The sequence below is a fragment of the Mus musculus genome, chromosome 14 (assembly GCF_000001635.26).
Source record: "Mus musculus strain C57BL/6J chromosome 14, GRCm38.p6 C57BL/6J".
NCBI lineage: Eukaryota > Metazoa > Chordata > Mammalia > Rodentia > Muridae > Mus > Mus musculus.
Window position 1 is genome coordinate 66,335,655 of NC_000080.6, and position 26,833 is coordinate 66,362,487.

A 26,833-nucleotide genomic window follows, 5' to 3' on the forward strand; every position below is an offset into this window, starting at 1 on the left:
ATGAATTGTAAATACCTGTATTCTCTGATGATCTCAAAGGGGTCGAGAACATCTACCCTAGACACTCACAGAAATGGAACCATATTCTGCAATTCCGTTTGCTAGTTGAAATCAGCCTGAGCACGCTGATGTGTGACCTTCACCTTGCTGATTATAGTCTCATTGGCTCATAACCTATGTGTCTCCTCTCTCACGCACCTGTCTCTGGTTCTTGGTTAATGCCTTATTTATCGTGCTAGCACATGAAAACGCCATTGACTTTGTGCATGTGGATGTTTCTAATGTCCTTTGGGTTTTAGGTACAAATTGGTTTTTCATAAGTACATGCATTTTAAAAATGATCATGCTTGAGGTTGGTATCATTGCTCTAAAGTGTACCTTTGAACAGAGTAGGACAGACCCTTATCTGCACAGGAAGGTGGAGGAAGGTTGAAGAGGCTGTTCAGCAACCACTATGAGGGGTTGTGTGTGTTTCTCCTGCATTTTCCTTTCATGGACTTCTGGGTCCTTACTGTCTATAAACATTTAGTCTAGCAGGGGCATCCAACCTTTTGACATTGCAATGTGATGTTGTCATACATGAATGTATTGGACCACATCCATAGCTGCCTTGGGATGCATACAGTTCATGGACTCTGGATTGTATGCACCTGGTAGGGAGGAGTTCCAGTTGGCCTCCTACCCTAACCCCCCTGGTCTCTCTGAAATCCTGAACAAGCCAGCGAAGGAATGCATCAGAACTGACTCCAGCTCATGAGTTCTAGAATGTTCCCTTCAAACGAAAGCACACAGCACATAGAAATGCTGGCTGAGGAAGGTGGGCTCACTTCCCCCTCCCCCCACTCAGTCAGCTCTGGCATTTCTCAGGGAACTCTCCAGAAGTAACTCTCCATTTAGGCAGACACTGCTCTTGTTCCACCTGTCTTGCTTTGTTTGGTCCAGCTAAATTTAAGTGCTGTGCCACCAGCAATGGCCTTCTGTTCAATGACATTTCGTTAATGAGCACCGTACTGTTTTATCATAAGTTGCTAACCTTGATGGAACACGCGCACATATTCATGGAATTCAGTAGCTCTTCATTACTCCCACCCCCAGCACATCCCCGCAGAGTTACAAGTTCTGAGGCCAAAACATATACTTGTCCTAAACTGACCCAGACAGGTTCTCTAGCCTGGAAATATTGAAATTGGGATAGAGAGAGCCTCCTCTATGACTCTGTCACCAAGAGACATGGATAAGTGTGCTGAAAGGCTGAGCTGGAGACAGTGCAGAGTGGGGTTACAGAATGGGGTTAAATGCAAAGTCGGAGTGTGTGGTTTACACAAGCAAGAGATTGAAGAGGAAGGGATGGGGTAGATTTCCAGGTTCTGTTTGGTGACACTTCTCTGAACTTAATGAATTTCTTGCTTTAGTGTCCAGTGGTTTGGAGTAGCCTCTGGTTCATCTTCAGCAAAATGAACTCTGAATAAGATGCAGCCTGCCATTAGGAAATCAAGCTGCCCAGAACCTCACAGCTGACCTATGTCAGAGACGTGAGGCCAATAGAATTCCACTATGCTGGGGGACAGAAGATGATGCCAGTGACATGCAGCTGGAGATAGCTGGTGCAATGGTGTCTGCTGGGTTAAGAACTTAGGCTGCTTTGCAGCTGAGACAGAGAAGTCAGGCTTTGTGTCGGAGTCTTCCTGGGGTTCCAGCAAGGTGCGTGCAAGAGATATCCAGTCTGAGGCTGACAGGCTAAAGTGGCTAGGAAAATTAGGTCGGTTATGCAAGCCTACTCCTGATGCCCCTCCTGCTGGAGGTATAGGATGGGGTACCACTCAGAATCTGTTCTGGAAGTTAATCACAGGACTGGCTGAGCTGCGGCAGTGACACCCTGCAGCAACCTACATCGAGAACTAAATTTGGCATACCACTTATGAAACAGTCAGGTTCTGGCAATTGGAACAAGGACATAGGGGCAGGGCCAGGGGAGCTGGGGGAACCCTATGCCTTCCCAGTTCCTCTCCAGTTCATCTGTGGGTGCTGGTTGAGGGTGGGACACCTCCTGCCACCCAGCCAAGAAGCACACTTTGAGACTCAGCTTGGGATGCTCCACATCACTAATGAGATTGACACAGAATTTCTCCACTGGTGCCCTAGGGCAAAATGCATTATGCAGACACAGACCCAGCTCTTCGGGTCCTGTTAAAAAACTGACCTGCAAGCACAGGTTAAACAGCTGTGGAGCGATTCCTTTCAGCTAAGGTGGCCTCCCTAAGTTAGATTGATGGGCTGTCAATTAAGATTTATCTAGGCATTGTGCTCAAGAAAAATGTTAGCCTGGAGAATAGGATTTTTCTTTTAAAAACTCATATCAATACATAAGATTTAGGCTGATGCCCACAGGCAAGAAACAGGCTCAAGCCTGGAGGCTCCCAGCTCTCCTCAGAAGACTCCTGTGAACACACCCACCATGCTCCATACACACACCAAAGTCCTCCCAGAATGGTTCAGAGGACCCTGCACAAGGAGATATCCTTGCGTTACCCTGAATGGTGCTACTGGCTAACCAAGGAAACAGCTCCAGGTACGCACTTGGCTCTGTCAGATGTCGAGCCTGAAGTAGTTCACACTTCCAGTAGGACCACACCGTGTGATGCTGGCTTGAGGTTCCTGTGTCATCCCTGTAGCTGTGTCCAGACCCTTTCTGCAGCAGATGAGCTCCAGGTGGTGGATCATTACCATTTTCCCCCAAGATTGGGGCAGGCAGGAGACTGGGCTGGGGGAGAAAGGCTCTTGTCTGGGATCAGGGCCTCACCTCTTTCGTGCCATGAATGAGAAGTGCCCTGCCCTCATAGCTTTGAATGTTTGAAGACTTAGTTCCCAGTTAGTGGCACTGTCTGGGGGAAGGTTTAGGAGTTGTCTTATCTGGAGAAACATGCCACTGGGGGCAGACTTGGAGAATTTCAAGTTTGCTCTCTCTGCTTTGTGCCTGTGTTTCAAGATGTGTGCCATCAGCTTGCTGCTGCAGCTGCTCCCATCAACGTGGACATGTATCCTCTGGGACCATAATTCCCAATAAACTGAATTGTCTGGAAGATGCTTTGGCTGTGGTGTTTTATCCTGGCAACAGAAAAGCAGTTAGCACTCTTCTGCAATGGGAACTGGTGAAGGAGTTACGCAGGTGTGTCTGTTCAGGTGACAATACCGCGATGTGTGTGGTGTGGACTCTTGGTCTATGCAGGGCTGCTTACTTTGATTTTTCTCAGTTTAAATTGGATCTGAGAGATACCTAGGGGATTTCTCTCTGTGGTCCAACACTGAGGCCTAGAACATTAGGCAGCAGAGATGATGACCTGCAAAGAGAAGAAAGAGTGGCAGCAACCTGGGGGTGGGGGCAGGAGAGAGAGAAGGAATATGATTCATTTTCTTCTCTCCCTCCCTCGTTCCCTTCCTCCTTACCTCCTTACTTCCCTTTCTCTCTCCCTCCATCCCTTTCCTTCTTTCTCTCACATAACCCAGGCTGGTTTCAAATATCCTATGCAGCTAAGGATGACCTTGAACGTTTGATTCTACTGCCTCCACCTCCTGAGTGCTGGATGGGATTACAGCCCTATGCCACCAACATGACTGATGTTTGCAGTGCTCAGAATGGCACTCCAGGGCCTCATGCATGTTCCACCCACCAATCCCAGCCCCTGACCAATTCTTGAGAGGACCCCTTTGCTGGGTATGAAACAGCCGATTCTTGAGTGGATCCCTCTGCTGGGTATGAAACAGCCTGCATTCATTTCTTTTCCTATTCTTGTCTTTATTTTATTTATTTATTTATTTATTTATTTATTTATTTATTTATCTTTAGTAATGTTTAATTCTGAAATACAGATTCAGAAGAATTTTCAGAGTACAGAAAGACCCACATTCTCTACACTGAGTTCCAATAACTACAGCAACATGTTTCTGCAGCACAGGGTCAAAACCAGGGAACTGACACTGGTGTGAGGTGCAGGAGCAGTCCTAGCCATTTACCATTGGTGCTGACTTTCACATGACCACCACAGTCAGGATGCAGAGTTGCTGGACTCCATGAAGATTTACTTTCCCACCACCATCATTGCCAATCCCTGCTACCTGCCAATCTTTCCCACTTCCACAATCTTGTGCTTGTAAATGAAATCATCTGGTTTGTGACTTTTGGAGATTATTTTCTCTCTCTCACTCAGAATCATTCTCTAAAGATACACTCCAGTTGTACTGATAGTCTATTCATTTCTGCTGCTGAATAGTATTCCATGGGATGACTATACCCCATTTTTTCTTAGTCATTCATCTATTGAGAGACATCTTATTTCCTCTTTGGGTCTATTACAAAGAGAGCTTACAAACATATTGTACATAGACTTTTGCAAGAGTATGACTTTTCATTCTCTGGGAATAATGTTCAAGAGTGCAATTGCTTGAACCTCTGGCTAATGGATGTTTATGTAAGAAACAACTAAACTATTTTCTGAAGCAGTTGCATCATTTTACATTTCTACCAGTAGTGTGAACACTACTCTGAGTTCTAGTGTGTCTGAGTTCTTACCTCAATTTGGTATTTTTAAGCCTTTATTTATTTATTGTTAATTAATTAATTAATTAATTAATTAATTAATTAATGTTCATTTATTTTGAGACAGAGCCTCTCTGCTTAGCCCAGGCCAGCCTCAAACTCAACATCTTCCTGTCTCAGCCTCTTGCATGCTCGAATTGCAGGCATGTACCACAACACTCATCCACTTTAGCTGTTGTAGTACGTTTCTAATGAAGGCTTAGAGGGATTGATTGCTCAACAGTTAAGAAATTTGCTGTTACAGAGTATCCTAGTTTGATTCCTAGCACCCACACTAGACAGCTCACACCCATCTATAACTCCAGTTCCAAGGGATCCTACACTTTCCTCCATCTTCTTTAGCCTCCTGCATTCAATTATGTGCTCTGTGTATAAGGCCAGTCTCAAGAGTTGACACTTACTGAGGCCATCCTTTGTGCCAGGTGCTGTTCTCAATAACACACAGGTCTCCGATTCCTTGAAAAGAGCAGATTTTATAAACACAATCTGCTTTTGTTATAAACACAAACTGCTCTCTTGACTTAGTTTACAGACCCAACAGTCAGCACAAATGAATGGCTCCCGTCATCCAACAAGACTTAAAGGCGAGTGAGCTGTGTTAATTTGTGTGTCTGCTGGCTGAAAGTGAACTTAAAAGTGTCACAAGGCCTCATGAGTCAGAGCAGATACGCTTCCAGTGAGACAAGCATCCACATTTAACAATTACATCATATGTACATGTTGTTACTCACACTGAGAAAGTCACTGACAACGTTCAGTTCCACAAAGCCTGCATAAAGAAACCCTGAGACTCCCAGCCTCCTTGTGAGCGCAGGAAGTGAAGCACCACAAGATTATGAATTAGAGCGTTAGATACTGCATTGGTTCAAGTCAAGTGGATACAAGGTTATCAGACTTACTGAATTCTCATGTCAGGCTAAGATCCTGGCTTTTGAGGGTTGAAAGAGGTTCAAGCTTCTATGAAGCTCCAGAACTACCCCCAGTACAGGCAGAGGTGACCAGGCACTTCTATACCAAGGGTGGTGACTCAGTTCACTAAGAGGGACCTGTCCCAGGATTCCTGGCTAAAAATAAATGGCTTGGGTCTCCACGGTGCAGCCAGGCAGCAGGTGGAGATCTGAGGGCTGAGTGTCCTTGTTATATATAGCACAGTCTATGTATAGCACAGAGCTATGACAGGTGGCAACCACAGAGGCCATGGTGTGCTCTGTACATCGTGGGCTCCAGCTGCCACATCTGAGCATTGGTCACTATCTCCTTGGCCCACTTGGAAGCTGGCTTGGCAGGTAGAGTGATAGCCTCATGCAATCTGCCTTTCTCAGCCAAGCTGGGAAGATCGAGGAGCAGTCTCTACCCAGCTTTCTGCATCTGTCTCCAGCTTTAGTCTCACCCTGTTAACCTCCTAGCTTTGACCTTGCTGATCTCTTTTGTGGCCATGGCTTTCTTTGGATGCGCTGCTTGGTAAATTTTCCTACAAGAACTCTGACTTTTCATTGCTTTATCATTTTATATCACCTCAAGGAAACCACGGCACTCAGCCATCCAGTAAGACTCCCGGCAGTGGCTCGGCCTGGCTTACCTTTCTCTCCTGTTCTATTTGCTCATTTTGTGTGCCTCAAAATTCAGATGGAGGCCTCACGCCCTAGCAGGTGCACTGTTTGAAGTGTCTTTGTTATAAATGGTGCGAATAAGCAATACCCTTACAGAATGACTGCTGTGTGTGTAGTGTGCATGCGTGCGTGAGTGCGTGCGTGTGTGTGTGTGTGTGTGTGTGTGTGTGTGTTGATCACAGCTTCATGTGATAGCTAGATGATTCTGGAGAAGGAGCAGCTCTCGTCTCACTTCTCTTTCCCACTCCTGTTCTTTGCCTTGGGTAGTGATGACCTGTCTCTTTCCATCTTACCTTTGCTCCACTCTGTTTCACAGGCAGGGCGACTCAGACTACCCTTCCCTCTCTTGGTAGCAGCAGATAGCTGATTGGCTACCATCGTCATGGCAACCCACTCTCTTTTATCCCCTCCCTCCATTGCCAGAGCTAGCTAATCTGTGTGGTGTTTGGAGTTCCAGACTCCCCAGGCTGGGAAGGGCAGATTGGGGAGGGGAGAGGGTTCCTCTTGACAGCAATGTGGCTACACTTTGCAATTTGCTTAAATTTGGACCCCAGTCTGGTATGGTAAGAGACACCTCTGAGTCTGATCTGGGTCCTCGGCTGGTGGGATGTGGCAGTGCTCATTGAATTTCAGTCTGAATGGCATTCCTCCCTGGCTGCACTCCTGAGGGTGATGCCTGAAAAAACAGCCAGATGTGTTCTGAAACCCAAGGCCCCTGCCAAGCAGCATAAGGTTAGCTTCTTTTCCTGGTGTGGAGTTGGGGGTTTGGAAATGTCTGTCCAAAAGAGACACTTGCAGAATAACATAGGGTGACGGGCAGAGAGAAACCAACCCATGCACTGTGGCTGTGGCAGGTAGATGAAAGGTAAATGTCAGGATCAGAGGCTCCAAGACAGTCGACCAGTGAGCTGCGGCTGCGTGTGGCAGCCACCACTTCAGATACGCACAAATGCTATTGCTGTTAAAAACTCTCCTCAAACCTGGGTGTGGTAGTGTATGCCTTTCACACCAGCTCTCACAAGAGAGGAGAGAGGCAGGTAGCTCTCTATGAGTTCAAGGCCAGCCTGGTCTACATAGCAAGACCATGTCTCAAACAACAATGAAAAAGAAAAAAAAATTCCTCATCTCAAAGTCTGGGTTGAATTCAATGTGATTTGTGTGTTCTCAGTCTAGGGGATGAGGGTGAGGGTGAGGATGTGTGATGCCAATCAATACCAAGCAAATCTTTCTCAAAGATAGTCAAACACGTGAAAGAAGGAAGTCTGACTCAGGAGGACAGATATTGTATGATAGCTTCCACTAAGCGCCCAGGACAGGCATCTTTATTGAGCTGCGCAGGAGACAGAGGTTGGGGAAGGTGGATTTATGGTTTGAGGGTATGGATGGAAGTTAGGAGGGATGAGAGAGTTCTGAAGATGGGAGGTGACGGGCTTTACACAGCATGGTGGCTGCACAATCACCAATCGGAATGTATTCTTGGGAGTAGTTAAAAGAATAAACTTCACAGTTTGAATATATTACAACAACATAGTGCACCCTTCTAAGAAAAGGGAATGAACTGAAGGAAGACTGGAGGTGAGGACAGGGGATTCATAGGAGGGAACTTAGAGGGGGAGTTCTGCTCCACAGGGCCATTTGTCCTCCCTCCCCCTCCCCCCTGCAACAGCTGCCTGCAGCAGACGGGCAATGTGTGACCAGCTGATGCATTTGCACAGAGGGTCCCCTCAGTCCCCAAGGAAAGCTATCACCAGTGATCCATCTCTGTTCTCCAGGAATCCACCACATTTAGGAATGCCCTTGGTGTAATGATCTCCAGTTTAATTTCCTACCTGTGGCTCCCTCTGATTGGCCCAGGCTGGCCGAGTGGGCTGTGAAGACACATTAGTGCTACGTAGATTCTGTAAAAGAGAGGGAGGAGCGTGTTTTTGAGGCGTGCAATGGGAAACCCTACATTCCTGGGACACCTGTGAGGTTAGAGCTCTCACCGGCTCCTGGGGATTCTTCAGTTTCCCCCTCCCATCTAAACTATTCTCCACATGTGTCAGCACCAAGTCTTCAGGGGGATGTATTTAGGGGTCATCTGCCCTTACTCTTGCTCCTCTAGATTTTATAGTCTCCCTACCCCAGATTTGAACAGCTAAAGATTCCTCAAGTCATCCATCCTTCCCCTAGCTAGAAAGCTGCCAGCTGTGCTGGAACCTCCACCTTTTCATACCACACCCTCTCCTGACTCCTGGTCATCCTCTCCCCTTCTGCTTCCCCAGCCCCACAGGCAGCCGGTGCGTGTGGGGCGGGGGTTGGGAGGGGGCGAGCAGGCTCTTTGTCTGACATCATCTTTCACTCCCCAGCCTTCTAAGTTACTCACTCAGGCAACCCCGGCTCCACCAAAGGAGACTGTCCAATTGCCAAGCAACCCACCGCTAGCCAATCAGGGAGCTCGGAGGTGATGTCATGATGAGAGCCCAGCAGTGGTGCTGATGTTGAGAGAAGCCCAGGGTACCACTAATTGAAGGAGTGAGAAGAGAACAGCTCGCTTTGGAAACCGGACTGCAGGTAAGTAAAACTGAGATATGGACAATCGGAGGTGGGGTGAGGGCGGGGGTTTTAAACAAAAGAAACAAAACAGCAGCCACAGAGGAGAGAGAAACCGGAGGGTCTGGTGTCTATTGTGTTGCCTTTGGTTTCACTGAGTGGATTAAACTTTGTCAAATTCTGGGGGGAAGCAGGGTGAGGCAAAATGATGGCGCTTGAAGAGGGGCGAGGGTGGGTTCAGGGCATCATTTTTGTTCCAGATGAGTGGGATATGTCGGAGGTTCAAGCTGAGTTATTTCTTCATTTTAAAAAATGTTTGGTTTTGGGAGAGGAAGGTTTACTGGAGCTCGGCTTCCTCTGGGGCTGCTCTGACTGAAGACCCTATTTCAGTGGATGAAACTCTGTGAAATTTTCATCTGTTCTTGTTGTATTTGCTTTTCGGGACTATCTTGTCTTTCTTCCTTAGTTCTGTGCAGTCTTGCTTTTTCTCTCTTGGCCCTAAGGATACAGTGAGATCATCCCCTCTTCCTTGCCCCGCCCCACCCTGAGGTTAGCCTAATTCTAACTGGCTCAGCAACTGGCTCTAAGGCAGAGGATGCAAGCTTGCAGGACTGCCACACCCAGGCTCTCTGATCTTGACCAGTCACAGCTAGCCCCCTTCAGGCTCAGCCCACAGCCCCAGCCAGGAGTTTTAGCATCCCCTCACCCCCACATATAGGGATCCAGAGCTTTGATGTCCGTCTGATAGCTGTGTTCCCACGTGGCAGCGCTGTCTTTGTTTTATATCTCCCAGGAAAATTATATCTGCCCAGGTGTGGAGGAGCCTCATTGTCCTCAACCTGGACAGTTCTTGGGGAGACTTTAGAGGACAGGTCAGACAGCTTTAGGTCACCCTCTGAAGACCCCAAACAGGGATACCCTATACCCCAACACCAAGCAGCAGATGGGATGACCTGATGGTGACCTGCTGGAGTTCTGAGGGGGGAAGGGTAGAGATGGAATGTGTGGGAATCTGTCTCCCCTAAGGTTGGGTCCTCTGGGGGGTGGGAGTTCTCCCTCAGATGGGTGCTTGGGAGATGAGATCATGCACCAGATGTGGAAATAATGATAGTGGTGGAGGGAAGCAAAGACAAAGGGGGCAGGTCAATGTAAAGCCAGAAGGCAGCCACAGCCACCCAGTTCCATGCCCTTGCCGCCAGCCCACCTTGCTCCCTGCCTGTGGATAAAGCTGTGTTCTTGGTCCTTTCCTAAGCTGCTGAGATCCCTCTAGCTGGCTCCAGACTTCTTTCCCCCAACTCCACCCATCTGGAACAACTGGGAAGTGACCTGCTAGGTGGGTCCATCACAGAGCCTACTGCCTTGTGGGAAGTGAGAGCCCCATCCCTGACCTGACAGCATGGGGGTGGGGGCTGGATGACACCCAGCAGAGAGATACTAGGCATCTTTATATTACTGTGAAGGTTATGTCAGATCAGGGTCTTTGAACTGCAGACTGAAATCTAACTAGGATAATGAGATCAATTTTGTAGAATGTAACTGATATTTAAAAAATACAATTAGACTGGACAGAGTGGGTGGGGTGGGGTGGGGGAAGGCAGAACACACCTTGTATAATGGCTTGTGTTTTTTTGTGCCTATTTAATTCTATATATTTTAGCTAGATGTATATCTGTGTATAAATGTGTTGCTATCCAAATACACATGTGTATTCTTGTGGCATTCATATGCTGGATCATGAGATAAAAATCTAGCTTTTATTGTGGATTCCAATCAATAAAAAGTTGAGAATCATTGGGCTAAGTGACATCTGCTTCTCTCTTCTAGCCCCAAGCCTACATTTTCATGGAAAATTCACCAGGCTGAACATTTTTTTTGCTTTCAGTTAAAGATTTTTAAAATTTTGATTGTATTAAAATGTAGCCAACAAGAAAACGACCATCTACATCATCAGTGTCTGAGTGGACACTGTTGTCCATGCAATGTCCAGAAGTCCTTTTGTCCTGCAGACTGAGACAGTGGACCTGTTAAATGTCCACTCCTCAGTGGCAACTGCCATTGCGCCTGATTGACAGCCATCGCTCTGCTGTCCACCTGCTAGGTGCCCCACAGCAATGGAATAGCACGTCCATATTGTAAACTGTATGCCCCTGCTTCTACCTACAGTTAGATGACCCAGAGTTACAACAAATCCCAGTCTTGTTGAACCAGAGAGGTGTTTATTCAGGGGTGTACCATGCTCTGAAGGATTACTAAAGCACCCACACCCAGCACACTGTTGAACTGACATACCACAGTCGTCCCCCTTGATCATGGTTTCACCTTCCTTTGTCTCAGCTACCCAAGATCCAATACACCCAAAAATATTCAAGGGGCATTTTTAGGGGAAAAAACATTTTCTTAAAGTAACTTTTACCAACAATGTTACATTTTTAAATGTAATAATTACTGTTCTTGCTCTTTAACTGTGTCTTCTGTGTAGATTCAACTTTATTCTAAGTAGTATAGAATTGGGGTATGGTGTACGGAGAGTGCCGTTGTCTGTGGTTCCAGACACCTAAGGAGCCTCTTGGAACATATTTTCTGCAGCACAGAAGGAAGGAATTCAGGGAAGTGGGAGTGTCTTCTGTTTTTGTTTGGATTAGTAGTGAATATAGATTTCATTTTGGCAACCCCTCCCCCCAAACAAAACAAAACAAAACAGAAAACAAACAACAACCATAAAAGCAGAAAAGAAAGAGGAAAAGAAAGAAAAGAAAAGAAAAAGAAAAATCGAAAAGAAAAATTAAAATTAAAAGAAAAGAGGAATCGAAGATCTAAGTGATTATCCCATAAACCATACTTGCTTTGTAGGAGGGAACTGGGTTAGTTGGTATTTAAAACAAGCAAGAAGGAAGGCGACTTCAGGATGTGGCTCAGTGGTAGAATGCTGTCAGGCACGTACCAGGTCCTAGTGCTCACCTGGATAATGAATGATTAAGATCATCACCCAAGAAAACCTTGTGGTTTTTTTTTCCCCCTGAAACACAAAGATCCCGTCTTTGTGTCCCACTTGACTAGGACTCCAAGACTCAGTCCCCTAATAACCCACAGAAACTCAGCCCTCTGCTCCACACCCTTCTGTACTGGGTCCTTCCTTGTGGAATCAGGTTAGCCAATGCACCCTTCTGCCCCTTCAGACCTGTCCATTTTCTCAGCACTTCCATACCCTGCCTCAGACAGCAGACCCCATGGGAGGGGGCATAGAGCTGTAATGGATGGAAGAGATTCTTGGATTTGTCAAGGAGGGAATGCATGTGTGTAGGGGGAGTGGGTAGGGACATATGTGTGTGGGTGGACGCATAGATCTCTATGGCTTCCTCCTTCCTGTTAGAACTGGAATGTAAAAGTCTAAATGCTTTTAAAAATGCTTTAAAAAACTGGCAGGGGAGGGGGAGGGTATTGTTGTTCCTCTTCTCCCCCATGGGTGATCCTCTTGTAAATGGGTGTCTGGGTAGCTATATTGCAGGATTCAGGGTGAAGTGATTACAACTATGTAATAAACTTAAGGGCAGGGATGCGAATTCCTGGAGTGAAACGCTGAAAGGATAAAGTCGCAGACTTCGGGAGTGATTGATTCTCTGTGATAGGTTTCCCTGGTGTGTAACGTTAATGTCGTGCGGTGCTGTGTATAAAGGGACGTATGTGTATGTACTGGGAAATGTGTGATACACCATGTATGCTGTCTGCATTGATGCTGTTAGGAGTGAGGCCAGGAGTGATGCCTGCAAGTGTCCTTGACCCCAGGGCCTTACCCTGTGTCCTGGTCACACTCTTGCATTCCAGCTAGCATGCCTGAATGGGAGCTGCTGCCCAGAACTTAACTTCTGGCATGGATTCCTCTGCATATATCGAACTGGGAATAAAAATAGCCCAAGAATTCCCCTCTCCATGTATTGTTTGGGGATGTAGGTTTTCCGGCTGTGGTTCCCCATCCCTGTCTTGCCTCTCAGAGTGGCTGTTGGAGCTCTCAGGTCTTTGCAGACTCAGGGCTCCAGGGTTGGCAGGTCAAGTGTCCTCGGAATGCACCTAAAGCTTCCTTTCGATGTCTGTTATGTACTCTAGGAGTTCATGACCATGGGCCTGGCACCAGTTCCTGTTGGAGCCCTTAGAAACACTCAACGGGTGATTCAGCAGTGACCGTTCCCCGCTTCCCCCTAAGCCAGCTGCTCAAACCGTATTTTCTCTGCCAGGTCACCTGTGCATGCCCTACTTGTCCACTCTTGGTGGTGCTCTGACCCCTCCTCCCTTGAGGATACAGGTTCTGCGTGGACCAACAGGAGTCAACAGAGGCCCAGCAGAACTCCCCGAGGCCCTACCTACCACGCTCAGTTTCTGTCCACCACCAAACTATCTGTGGCTGGTCGAGTACTTAAGGAAGGACTTAGCACAGTACTCACTGTCCAAGAAATAGTGTGGAAAGAATGAAAACCACAGTATATGAAAAACATAAATTATCTCCTTTTGGTTTTAAATATAAATAAAACGCACACTGCCAATCAGAACCAAGGCTAGAAGGAAATCAGTTAGGCTGGCTGTTCCTCTGTGGGAACATTATTCCAGCCAGAAGTGGAGATGTGCGACACTGAAGTCACTGGACAGCACAGAGAGCATCAGGACATAGAGTAGTGTCAGCCTGGAATGGCCTCTTTCTGCACTCTTGTGGTTAGAGGAGCTAGGCTAGAATTCATTACGCCCACACCCACGAAGTTCCCATCTTGAATCCGCGCCAGAGTCCCTATATTTGTCTTGTAGAACCCTTGCCAGAGACAGCTCTATTTAAACCACTCGGACGTGCATTAACTGCTGATGCCTCAGAAAGAGTCCACGTGGATTTCTACACAGCCCAGTAGCAGTAGCTGGGCATTTCTCACAGAGACAAAGTACTTGCCCAATCTGCCTACTGTGTGGCCAGTTTGAGATACTCAAGGGCTGGACACATACGACCATGTCTCACTAGAGTACCCAGAACACTGCTGAGGTTCTATCATCACCTGATCCCAGAAAGCCTAGAAATTCTGCCACAGTATCCTACAACAGCATTCCTTTTGGACACCCATTTCCATACTGAGGAAAGCTCTACAGACCCTGATGGGGCTGTCGTCTCATTCAAGAAGATGGAAAGGGCCCAGGATAAAGGGGAAAGGCCCAGGACAAAAGGAAAAGGCTCACACACTGGGACCACACTCTGTTTGCTCCTGTACCAACTGCTCACTGTGTAACCCCAGGATCTCTTGTCCCCAGTGAGCACGGGATTGACACTGTGAGTGGGACAGATGTAGGTAGTCATATGCATTGCAGTGCCTTGGGCCTACCTGGCTCCTTCTCACTATACACAGCAGTCCTTATCTAGATGTCACAGGGAAGTCTCATATGCGCCTCATGGGGAACTATCAGCCCTGCGATTGCTCGTTCACCTCTGAAAGCATATGAAAGAAAGGTTCCATCTTTCCGATCTAGCCATCTTTTCTTCTCTCTTCCTGCTGGTAGGTCCCTTTTCCAGTCAACAGCCTTGACTTTGCCTCTTCACTATCAGCCACATCCACCTAATTTGCTTCTTTTGCTGTGTCTGATTGTGTTCTTAGTTGCCTGGTTGCATGGTATAAGTCACAGATTTAGATTATTAAATACGCTAGTGTTTTAATCCAGCAACAGAAAAGTGTGATTATCTGTGCTTCTGGACATAGCCACTTAGATGCTGGCATTGTGTGAAGATCAGTTTACAATGGGACAACACTGCTGGGTGTGACTCAGTCTAGGTAGGTCCTTCATACTTTGAACCTTGCCATGGCCTCCAATCATGCTTCCTAGCCTCGTCCCTAAGCTGGGACCACCAGATACACTTCTTGGCAATAATGTTAGATCCTGTAAACAGAGGCAGACATTCCAGTGAAGCATGCATTAAACTCACCTCCCAGCTCAGCACCTTACAACCTATGCAACTGGTGCAATCTACCCAATTTTGCTGAACTTTGATGTCCTCATTATCTTAGATCAAGTTGAGCTATAGTTGCGGCTCTTCTGGAATATCACCATCCATCTCTGTTCCCACTGAAAACATGGCAATAGCTTGAAAATGGAATAGGTATAAACTCCCCTAGTGTGGAAGTGTCTGTCTTCTATCTTTCTGTTCTGATCCTGGTGTTCAAGGCAGTCTACACAAGGCCCAATGGGTTCCTCTCTGTTCCTGAATATGCATAGTTCACACTTCAATACAGCCAAGTTCCAAAGCATGCATGCTTCTAGGCACAAGGAGCCCAACTTGCATAATGGTTCCCCTCCAACCTGGGACAAGCTGTCTTCTTGATTTTGACAGCAGATACTTGAGTCCTCTTACCACCTGTTACCCTGGTTCAGTCCCTGCAGCAAGGGAACTGGGTGGTCAGGAGTCTCTTATTTTTGACCGACCAGTTTGTGACATGTTCTGTGCAGGAGCCCAGAAACCACCATGCTGAGCCCTTGTTATTTCTGCAGTGACTGCTGAGTGACTGTGTCACACTGACCTTTAGAGCTTGGTGTGTGGTCAGCGATCTCCTGCTCAAGGCTCAAGGGCTGGGGTCAGATTCTACCTCAACTGTAAGCATGGGAAGAGGCTCAGGATGGGCTTGGAATGTACTTAGCATGGCTCAGCTAATGCCCTGATGCTCAGCTGCCTGAGATCTGGGGCAGCATCTCTTCCTGATAGGTAAACTCTGCCCCCCCCCCACCGCACCCCTTCTGCTGGCTGTTACTTCTTCATCTGTGAGTTCTAGCATTCTGTGCTCTGACCTGTGGTGTAACCCTTCCCTCCTCCTCTTCCTCACAGCTGTAGGCACCCTCAGCAGTCCCTACCTCTAGGCTGTAGGCTGTTATGACAAGATGACATGAGCAAAGATAATAAGCAGGAGCCACACCACAGGCAGAGGGCTGAGGGTGGTATATTTGATTAGCTGCTACCATATGCTGATGCCACAGGCTAATAATGGGGACAGCCAGGCTCCCTGCTGTGACTGTTACCCCTAGGGGCTTAAAGTTGCTTTGGATTGCTGTGCTTTCTAGAAAGCTTTGCCTGTGGTATCTTCTGTAACCTTTCTCAGAGTGCCTCTTGAGTCTTGACTGAAATAGAAATGATATATCAGCAGGAGAGTTTTTGAAGGGTCCCATTTATCTCTAGGTCCAAGCACACAGATTATATTGAGGAGTTAATCAGACAATGTAAAAGAACTAGCTGTTGAGATGCAGTGGCGGCATCGTGGATTTGAACTTTGTGTTTGTCAGGTACTGAGAATATTGGGGCTGACACATACCCCCAGCACATAGAAGGGTAATGAAAGTTCAAAGTCAACTTGTTCAAAGGTTCTTCCCTGCATCTTCTGGCTTCAAGAATCTCTACGCACTCCTTGGCTTATGACCACATCGTTTTGATCATGTGTCAGTCATAAGTCCCTCTTTGGGAGTCAGGGATGCTCTCATCTTGAACTTATCAGTCACGTTGAAAGTGGTCCTTTGTTCACATGAAACAACAGTCACAATGTTAGGGTATGTGCACACTACTTAATCAACCCAGGGCACGGAATGGGCTTGGAAATGTCACCTTATCCTTCTGAGCCTTGACATCTTCATCTATGGAAGAGCATTTCTATCCCTCCAAAAGGCAACTGTGATGCTTGGGGTGAGTGTATAATGAAATGAATGTCCTGTGACTTTGAGTTTTTACTGTGCTGAGATCTGTGACAAATTCCTTGACCCCTTGTCACCCCCCCATCCCCTTACCCCATTCCCTGTCCTGGTCTTTCTTCTCTGGCTCTCCATCATTCTGTGTTCCCATGACTCATAGCTGAGGTTTTTTCATATGGAACATACTTCTATACATAGTTGAAAGAAAAATTCCCTCCCACTTCCAGGCTAGACTGGCTTTTTTTTTTTTTAATCCTTGGGGCCACGAAGGACAAGCAGCAGGCATCTCACTCTTCCATTTGCCTCTGGAGAAGATCTTCTAATTCAGAAGATCTGGGTCTGGACCCAGGCTGCCCACTTTAGAGCTTTGTGATCCTAGGCAGATATCTTAACAACTCTGCGTCTCAAGTTCTTCACCTGAATGCAAAGATGGTGGCGTTTGTCACGTCTGCACAACTCAGGCTCACGTGAAGGTCAACTGGGAGAGAGTTGAAAGTGTGTGTGTAGGGTCTTGTCACTCCAGCCCAGGCTTAGGACAGGCCCCTTCCCTCACAGCTGTTCGTGTTCACTCCTCTTCTTTCTCAGATGTGTGTTTTCTTCCTCTTCTCCCTGTTCCTAAGCCCCAGCCTCCATCTGACCCATCATCCAAGGTCCTAGGTCTCTGCCTCCCCTGGTGAAAGTTTCTCATCAAGTCACCCCAATTTTTTCAATCACTTTGGACCTAAATGAATGCCAATCCCATGATTAAGGACTTTGTTCTCAGGCAGCAGGCCTGGCTCCATATTCAGGGACTCACTGGTACCATCAGAACCAGCCTGACACCATGGAAAAAAGGCCTATTGTGTTGGCAGAAGAAGGCCCTGGCAGGATCTTTGGCTTCAAAATAGAGAACAGAGCCCTCTAAGAGCAGTTGATCTTGTTTCAAGCCTGTGTTCATTTACCCTCTCTTAGCCTTGACAAAAGGGGGAGCTATCCTCACCTGCAGGGCGGCAAAAACAACCCTGATGCAGGGGGTAGAGGGAGGGTGTTTCCTGGATGCTGGACCAGAACTTGTCCCATTTCACAGGTGCAGCTCTCTGCAGAATGAAGACTAGAAGCACAGGTCTGGGTATGCCACATGACCAGTAATGGGGTGAGATATCACCTAGCATCAACTCTGCACTAGTCTAGTTTTGAGGCTGGAACTGAGCCCACTGCTGGCCCAGGAGCTCCTATCTACATGACCCTCAGAGGGCAGACATACTCGCTATATAAAGACAGGGATCTCATCTTCCTGAGAACAAAGTAGTAGTAGCCTCCTGGCTCATATCACTCTCTATTGGCACAGTGACCATCAAAGGTGGCCAAGCATTAAGCGGTCTTTATGCCAAGCACTCAATACTGGCTGTCAGTGAAGCCCTGTCCCCTCCCCTCTCCTAAGTACTCACAAATGCTCCTCTCTTGAGCTTCCTATCTCTTTTTGGTCCTCTCCTCTCTTGCCATATCCAGGTCTAGCTCCAACCAGCTTAAGAGCAATCCCTGCTTCCATGCAGGGTGTACTTGGCAGCTCTCCTCCTTGTCTCATCTTTTAAGGCTCATTTCAGGGACCCCTTAGGCCCCTCAGCCTTTTGTTGAGGAGAGATTCTTGTCTCTAGTCCTAAGATGGCCCCACATGCCCATGTATGTCTCTGCACTAACGTAATTATTTATGATGGTATATCTCCATGTGCGTGTGTGTGTGCGTGTGTGTGTGTGTGTGTGTGTGTGTGTGTGTGTGTGTCTCCTCTTATGGTCCAGGGTCATTTTCAGTGGATCCAAGGAGCCAAGCTGGTGGTTCCTAGAGGATGAAGTAGAAGGGTATCTCAAAGTGGGTTTCCTACTGGCCTCCTGTCAGAGTTGGCTGGAGGGAGGTCTGGGGTGGAGAAGTTTAGACAGCTATTTAATTTATAAACATTTCCAGACTAATTTGACTGAGGCCTTGCCTCTCACCTTCACCCTGACCTTGAGCCAGGCTATTACACTGCCCAGGGGGACAGATAAACACCCCTTAGAAATAAAGTTGGGGAAACTCATATTTCTATGTCCAGTGCCTCAAGTAAATTGTGAAAGGGATCATTGTGTGATCTGAACCTGCCTGGGTAGATGTGGAGGAGGAGAAGGGGAAAGTGAATGTTGGAGAGGAGAGGGCCTATAGGTCATAGCAGATGCCGTATCCCCAAGATTCCTTCAGTGCTTAAAAAGACAATCTTTATAGTAAGAGCCTGTCAATGTAAACTATTCTCTCTTTCTTAGGGCTGTGATCCAGTTCTGAGCTGGTGATAAACACTCCCCTGTGACTTTTGGTCAATTCAGCCACCAGATTCCAGCCAACATGACTCTTGCAGGTAGGTACATGCACCAGTCAGTGATGGACACCATAACAGAAGCCATCCCCACCCCCCTCTTCATGTGTATACTAAGGTGCATGTGTATGTGTGACACACACACATATGTGCATGGCCTACACGTGTGTTCAAATGCATGTAGAAATCAGAGGACAACCTCAGATGTCCTTTCTCCGGATTCCTCTGTCTTCCTTTTTAAAAGAAAGGGTCTCTCATTGGATTGAAGCATGTGGATAAGGCTGACCGGCCTGTTAGTGCCAGGGATCTTCTTATTCCTGCCTCCTCAGTGGCTTTTCCATGTGAATGCTGAGCCTCAGAACTTGTGTTTGCAGGCAAATATTTTACCAGCTCTCCAGCCCTCTTTCTCTAGGTATGTGTGCATGTATAAATGCACAGAAAGAAAGGGTAGAGAAACCAAGAGGCAAAGTCATTTATGAGTGGTGGGTGGGATCACAATTGAATTCTTCTTTCTCATTTGCTCCATGTGTATTATTTAATTTTAAAACAATGCCTTTGTAATAGTGTTGGAACTATGCCTTCAAGTTTATAAGAGAAAATGAACACTGGGCTATGTACTGAGGGAGTCTTTTATATTATAAATAAAACACGGTGCAATGGGGATAGAGCTGCAGAGGCCCCCATGATGACCTGTGACCTCCAGAAAGACTCAATCATGTCAAGAGTACATTTCTACTCTGTGGACAGCTTCTCCCTGGTTTGATGCCTATGCTGGGAAGATTTGAGGAGACTTCCACCCTGACCCCTTCTACAGTGGGCCTGGACTTTAAGGAGAGTAGCAATGAAGTCTCTCTATTAATATGTTTACCCCTTAGGCAGAAATTTCAAGTACTTTCACAAGAATGAAGTATAGATTTCCTACAAGCTAGTATCAAAGCCTTGGTTTATCCTTGAGTGGGAGTAGGAGATGGAGGGACAGGGTCAGGGCTGCTCTTGGGATCTTTACTTGAGAGTATTTAGCATTTGGTAGTAACAGAGGATAGAGTCATTTGGGTGAGTGAGAATGTCAAATTTCAAGTGTGAGGTGGCCCAGGCTTGGGAGCCAGAAAGTCTGAGCTGACTCACAGAAGTGCTGTTTTCTGGGACTGATGGACCCATCGTCACTGATGCACTCTCTTGTAGCCTATAAGGAGAAGATGAAGGAACTCCCACTAGTGTCTCTGTTCTGCTCTTGCTTCTTGTCTGATCCCCTGAATAAATCATCCTACAAATATGAAGGTAAGTGGGGGCTCGGCTGGGATAGGAAAGGGTGGAAGCTTCTGTGTCCTGTGTTTGTGGGTGTCCCCCCATTGACTCCTATCTCATAAAACTGTCCTAGTCATAGTGTGTCTTCTTTCCCAGAGCCCGAGGGGTCTGAGCCCAGGGGATGTGGTCTGGATGCCAGGCAGCCACTGGGGATCTGGATTGGGTCATCCTGGAGCACTCGCTCCTAGAGTCCCTTTTGCACATTCCTTGACGCCGCAGAGGATGCCAGGATAAGCCAGACACAGGTTCTGAGATTCTGTTCATGGAGACACAGAACAGAAAAGAAAACTTGGTGTATTCACCAGGGCTTCTAGGGACAGATAGAGATGCTCCCAGACAGGCCCAAGGCCCAGGCAAGCACTTCCAGCCTGGATGGTGACAGTGGTGCTGTCTGAGTCTCAAGACCTATCAGAGGGTACTGGATTGCCATGCTCTCAGGAGGAGTGGTCAGGGGACAGATAGGTCATCTCTTCATTTCTCTTTGCAAGGAAGGGATGGGTTTGGTCTGTCAATAAGAGAGATGGGTGTTTGGATGACCTGAGACTGTTTTTTCCATTTAGGCTGGTGTGGGAGACAGTGTAGGAGGAAAGGTCAAAGCCAGCGGAAAGGCAGTGCTGACTGGAGAGAAAGAAGAGAACAGGGTAGGCCGGAGCCAGGGGTGAGGTCCACAGGCCATCAGAGGGACAGGGCAAGGAGGGGCTGGGGTGAGGGTGGGTGAAATGAACTGGTTGTCTGTCATCAGCAAGGAACAACAGCAGGTGGTGTTGCTGTGACTGTTATCACAAATCACAGCTCCTGGGATCCTTGCCTAGGGAATCCTCAAACCTTACTCTGTCAAAGTCACTGACCTTAGGATCCAATATTCAGGATCAACCAGCCCCCTAGTCATTGGTGTGCCTTGGGACTCCCAGCTTCCCTGTGTCTGTGTGCATGTTCGCATGCTTGTTGGGGCCCCAGCTGCTCCTCAGAAGGTGAGCAGCCCCAACTCTGCCCTCCACAGCAGATACAGTAGACCTGAACTGGTGCGTCATCTCTGATATGGAAGTCATCGAGCTGAACAAGTGCACCTCGGGCCAGTCCTTTGAAGTCATCTTGAAGCCACCTTCCTTTGACGGGGTGCCTGAGTTTAATGCCTCCCTCCCAAGACGGCGAGACCCATCATTAGAAGAGATTCAGAAGAAGCTAGAAGCAGCAGAGGAGCGAAGGAAGGTTAGCAGCTGCATGTCTCTTTCTCCCGTCTCATCGTGAGCAGGACGTGCAGCCCCATAACTCTTTGTCCCATCCCAATGGGAGTGGGAAGGATATTTAGAGAGCACCTCCCGAGCCCTGGGCATAGACCAGGAATTCTCAGTCTTCCTAGTGCTGCAACCCTTTAATACAGTTCCTCATGTTATGATTACCGCCCCCACACCATAACTGTACCCCATTGCTCTTCATATCTTCATAATTATAATGTTGCTACTGTTATGGATTGTATGCAACTATCTTATATGCACCCCCACATGTTGAGAACCACTGGTGCAGACTAAGACACCACCTGAAGGAGACAAAACTATGAGTATACACTGGGTGAGCTTATAGTTTGGCTAATGGCTAAAGTGTCATAGTCCTCTCAGAGCTGGCTTTGTATGCAGCTTCCTTCTTCCCCATTGATTCTCGCTCCTCAGCTCAGATGCATTTTAATGTGAGCCTTTCTTCATCTTTCAAGGTAAAAGAAAAAAAAATAGCTTTCTCCATTTAATTGGGTGGTCCCTCCCTTTATATCCATGGCATTTATCACACACACATCTGAGTTCTGTTATTTATTAATATGCATGTTTACTTCTACTAGGCTAACTTTCTCCTTTTCCTGGTGTCTGGAGTTGTGAGGGTCTTGAAGTTCATATAAGATCACTTAGTACTTGTGAATGAATGAGCGGAAGAATGGATGAGGAAAATGAGAGAAGAGATCCAGAAGCTATTTAGGAAAGGGCCACTAAAGTCAAAGATGATGGAAAGCTTTGCAGGTGGTCTGAGCTCTCTGCTTCTGTGAAAGAGGACCAGGTTCAGGGATGCATCTCATCCGAGTGTGGCACTGTTAAGCTGTGATGGTAGAAGTTCAACCTAAAGGGTCTTCCTCTTTCTTGTGTTGCCCTAGTACCAGGAAGCTGAACTCCTGAAACACCTCGCGGAGAAACGAGAGCACGAGCGAGAGGTGATCCAGAAAGCTATCGAAGAAAACAATAACTTCATCAAGATGGCAAAAGAGAAGCTGGCCCAGAAGATGGAGTCCAATAAGGAGAACCGGGAGGCCCATCTGGCTGCCATGTTGGAGCGGCTGCAAGAGAAGGTAATCCATGCTGGATTGGCAGGAGGCTCCTTCCGTGGCAAGAACGTGTGACCTACACACCACTCTGGTGGAAGTAGCCTCTGCAGGAATGGAAATGCTTCTCCCAGGCAGGGTCCTCATTGTTCTAAGGGGATGATTTGGGAAGTCATAGGCAGGAAGCTCACATCACACTCTGGGGTGGCCTCTGGGGATCTTCTAGGGTTTTACAACAGAAATTACTCACTGTCTCAGGAGCCAGCTCACAGCCTTCTTTTCTAGAGAAAACCTGTCCAGTGCAAGTATCTCAGGAAAGGCACATGTCTACACACTTCTGGCTTATCGTTGAATGGGCAGATTTGGGTTAATGAAAGATGCTAACTTGAACATGACTCTGAGCCAGGTTTACAAGCTTGGTTGCCAGAACAGCAGGATACAGAATTCTCCCCAGAACTCCTCATAAGGGCAGAGAGTAGTAGGTTTTCCTCAATAGTCTGCCTTTGTCAATAACTCAAATGTCACCTGCCTATGAGCGGTGTGAGAGACTGAGGTTGGTCTTCCGTGTCATTCTTTGGAAGACATGCTGGCCTCATTCCCTGAGTCCCAGGCTGCCTCAGTTTCTCCTGCAGCTCCTGGGAAGCTTTAGCTCTGTGTTTTATTTCCAGGAGCCGCCTGCTGCGCGGTGACTCCCGGGACCGATCGGTGGCCTCGTCCCATGGTGAGCAGCGTGGTCCTTATTCCTTCCCGCCTACCCACCTAGAACCTCAGGCCCTTGGCAACAGTTACCAGAAAGATCTGGCTTCATCCAGGCATGTGAGCTGCACAGGCTGGCCAGTAGGTGGCAGCCCCATGCTCTGATGTTCAATTCCACGAAGGACAGCATGGCTTCTTTCTCCACTGAGTGCCTTAGAGGAGGGTCACAATCCGAGCATGACCTTGGGCTTCTCCAGTTAATGAGAGATATTGTAGGAAAATTTAAGATTGCCTTTACTTTTTAATACTGGGTCTCATGTATTCCAGGCTGGCCTCGAATTGGCTATGTAGCCGAGGATAGCCTTGAAATTCTTATCATTTTGCCTTCACCTCCAAGTGCAGGGATTGTAGCCTGCCCAGCCTGTTCTATGTAGGTTCTATGCAGGTGTGGGGCTTAAACCCAGGGCTTTGTGCATGCAAGGTAGGCAGCTGCTAACAGAACCACATCCCCAACCCCAAGGCAAATTCTTGAGGAAACCACAGTTTGGATGGGAGAGGTTATGGGCTTATAGACCCAGGTTAAAACATATCACAAAGCTAGACTGTATTGGAGCACTTGAACATTTGTTTATAAAACACTTTCATTTTTATCATAACATGGTTATCGAAAGTTTACAAGGCAAACATTCTTAGTTCAGACAAGGAAACCATTCCAGAGGTCAAATGATTCACAGAGATCTCCATGGTATACGAACAGTGAAGCTGGCCCTGGCCTCTTGTCCAAGTGACTGCTTTCTTGCCTGGCTCAGAGGCAACATCCCAGTATTTTCTCACTAGCTTTTTCTCATCAAGGGATTTCTGGAGACCAGAGGCCAGAGGCCAGAAACCCAGGGCTCTGCATAGCCAACTCACTTGAAACCAGAGATGGAGGCAGAGGTAGAGTGGCAAGGTTGTGTGTGGAATGTCAGCTGTGTACATCAGGTAGAAGCTAAGAATCAAGATGCCAGATCAGATATCTGAGAGGACAGTTTTCCTCTGAGACCTGATCTCCACTCATAATTACTCACTGGAGGAAGCAGGAGGCAGGAGGCAGGAGGCAGGAGGCAGGAGGCAGGAGGCAGGAGGCAAGATTGAGAGCTAGGTATATGTTTTCCTCTCTCCCTCACACCTCTGTCCCCAGACCTGGGATACCTTCAACATCAACAATGTTGTCCATGCTAGCTCTTGTGTTGTAGGTCATGACCAGAATTCCTAGGCCTAAAAACCCCATTCCAGACTTACTGCCTGACTTTCTAGGGGTAAGGTCTGACTCTGTGTGGACTCCAGGTCATGTGATAGATACCATAGTTTGAGAACCAGACATACTGCTCCTTGCTTTTAGCCTGTCGGAATTTCTAAGGGCTCCTGGAAAGACTAACTGTGGGTGAGGGTGTATCTTAGGAACCTGGGTGGCCTCAGTGGCTCTATTCCAGGTTAATCTGTCAACTCGTTGTGACAACACTGGAATCTGGGAGGGGGATCATTGGGTACCTTTTGTTTCTCACAATAGGGACTGGGAAACATAAAGAAGAAAAACACATATATGCTCCCAGCCTACAAGGACACAGATATTTATTTAGTGATCTGGAATCACATGGAGGCAGGTGTGGCATGGTCCCATGAGTGGACACTTGTCACACAGTTTCAGAGCTGAGCCAGCTGCCCATTCTAGTCCCTCTGGAAAGGTCCAAGAAGTTGAGTCCCAGTTAGATAAGACAGTCAGTTAAGGTCACACAGCTGGCTGGGGGTGGGAAGGAAGATCTAGTCTTTTGGCTGAAATATGCTACAAAGCAAATGAAGGTTGTCTTCCAACACATGTAAGGGAGCCCACTGTCTGGAGTCAAGCACTATTTCCCAACAGTTCTCTGTCAGTATGTAACTCAAGGGTCCTCCTCCTTCAGTCAGAGATTTAAGACGACGCTAGAGAGATGGGAGAGAAACAACACATCTGTGGTGTGTCAGGGATGCTGGCAACGGACTCATTCTTTTCCCGTTCCTTCTAAGCTGGCTGTCCTAAGCAGCCCCTTATGTTTAGTCAAGTGACCATTTTGAGCACCAGAATGACCAGTAGAGATAGAGAGGGCCTAGGGTATCTTGGGGTCACTGTGAGGTGGGTCCCCTGCAGGACGTGGGGACTCACCAGTTCGTGCACTCTGTGCCTTACACACCTGTGTCCCGCGTCTTACTCGCCTCCTTCCTCCCCTTAGGATACCTTCGCTGACAGCTCTGCTCTGCCCGTGGTGACCATCTTTTGCGTTCCATTCTCTTGCCCTTTGTCCTCCCCTGGCAGCCTTGTGTGACCCGCCTTTGTCCCTCCCTTCCTCCCCAGGACAAGCACGCAGAGGAGGTGCGGAAAAACAAGGAGCTGAAGGAAGAGGCCTCCAGGTAAAGCCCAGAGGCCAAGGAAGTTTCCAGGACAGCCGGACAGCTCCCGTAGCAACCTGGTTCCAGCAGCCTCGGCTGCTGGCTGCTCTCCCAGCACTGGGGTTCGGGGGGAGGGGGGTGGCCAAGGGGCGTTTCCTCTGCTTTTGGTGTTTGTACATGTAAAAGATTGACCAGTGAAGCCATCCTATTTGTTTCTGGGGAACAATGATGGGGTGGGAGAGGGGACAGTGAGCGTGTGGAAGAGGGAGGTGAAGATGAGCCCAAGGACATTGTGACACTGTCCACTGACTGCAGACTTGGGCCAAGGCCCCCGCTTTTCATGGCTCTGCCTGGACATCCGGCCTCCAGGTTCCGAGTGGAGAGAAGATGAGAACTGGGGTAGAAGTTCAGAGTGAAGGGCAGAGTCCTGGCGGGGTGGTGGCTGCAGGGCCAGCAGGACAAGCCCGTCTGGATGGAGTGAGACCTGCCCTGCAGCGGGTGGGATAAGGTCTGTGTGCGTCTGTTCATTGTCATCTTTTGATCATCATGACCAATGAAACATTTACTTCCAGTCTCCAGTGTTTTTATTTCCCATATTGGCTCTTTGCAGATGGGTAGAGTGTTTTAAAAGTTTGGCTTCCCACCTATCGGATGGCAGGTACCTTTTAATGTTTCCATCTAGGTATCCGGTGTGCTGGTTCATGCTAGACACTGGAATGATGAGAGCTTTGCCTCTCTTTCTCCTTTTAAACTCCTTTTGTGGGCTGTCCCTTGGTGGCTGGAGGCCACCGAGCTGATGAGAAAAGAGATGCTGTCTTTCCTATCTGTAGACTCACATCCTAGTACAGTCCCAAGGATTCATTATAAGAAGGACATTCTTAGCCTGTGTAGCTGCTATAACAAAATACCTTAGGCAGGGTAATGTATGAATGACAGGGATCTACTGCTTACAGTTCCCAAGGTGGGAAGGCTAAGATCAAGATGTCTGCTTTCTGTTAAGAAAACACACAGTACCTTCTTGCTGTGTCCTCTTGTGGTAAAAGTATGACAGGGGTCCATAGGCCTGGTTTATTATTTGCCCCATCTGTGAGGGGAGAGACCTCTGACCCAATCACCTCCTAAATGCTCCACCACCTGGTATTATGGGGGATGAAGTCTAATATATGACTTTTGAGGGAACAGCGCCATTCAGATATAGCAGAAACCCTCACCAAGGGCTTGGAGTCTAGACAGATCACAGAACTCCAGTGAGGAAATTTCATTTGTTAGAAGAAAGCAGAAGGGCCATGCTCTCTAGGACTCTAGGCCAGGGCTTCAGAGGACAGCCCTTCTGACTCTCTTCTGCAAGCAGGAGTGAGGTGGAGTCTTTATGAGCCAG

The 26,833-nt window shown here is 47.6% G+C and overlaps 1 protein-coding gene and 1 long non-coding RNA gene across 7 annotated transcripts; one reads left to right on the forward strand and one right to left on the reverse strand.

The window, feature by feature from the left end:
• Window positions 1–381: 381 nt before the first annotated feature.
• Gm41183 lies at window positions 382–8,075 on the reverse strand. The gene is made up of 3 exons (XR_874729.2): window positions 8,034–8,075; window positions 4,996–5,050; window positions 382–3,338 (listed from the first exon to the last, which is right to left on the reverse strand). It is a non-coding gene; the product is annotated as a predicted gene, 41183 (long non-coding RNA).
• A 480-nt stretch (window positions 8,076–8,555) lies between these two features.
• Stmn4 (stathmin-like 4) lies at window positions 8,556–26,026 on the forward strand. 6 transcript variants are annotated; one of them, XM_006519317.3, is made up of 8 exons: window positions 8,645–8,757; window positions 18,700–18,791; window positions 19,932–20,027; window positions 20,615–20,695; window positions 21,055–21,263; window positions 22,192–22,383; window positions 23,025–23,077; window positions 25,299–26,026. In XM_006519317.3, the coding sequence occupies exons 2-7, from the start codon at window positions 18,779–18,781 to the stop codon at window positions 23,043–23,045; spliced, it is 612 nt and encodes a 203-aa protein (XP_006519380.1). In that variant the 5' UTR covers window positions 8,645–8,757; window positions 18,700–18,778; the 3' UTR covers window positions 23,046–23,077; window positions 25,299–26,026. The 6 variants fall into 6 exon arrangements, with proteins under 6 accessions (XP_017171586.1, NP_001297451.1, NP_001297452.1 ...); XM_006519316.3 differs by having other exon boundaries at window positions 25,421–26,026; XM_017316097.2 differs by lacking the exon at window positions 20,615–20,695 and having other exon boundaries at window positions 8,556–8,757.
• Window positions 26,027–26,833: the final 807 nt, after the last annotated feature.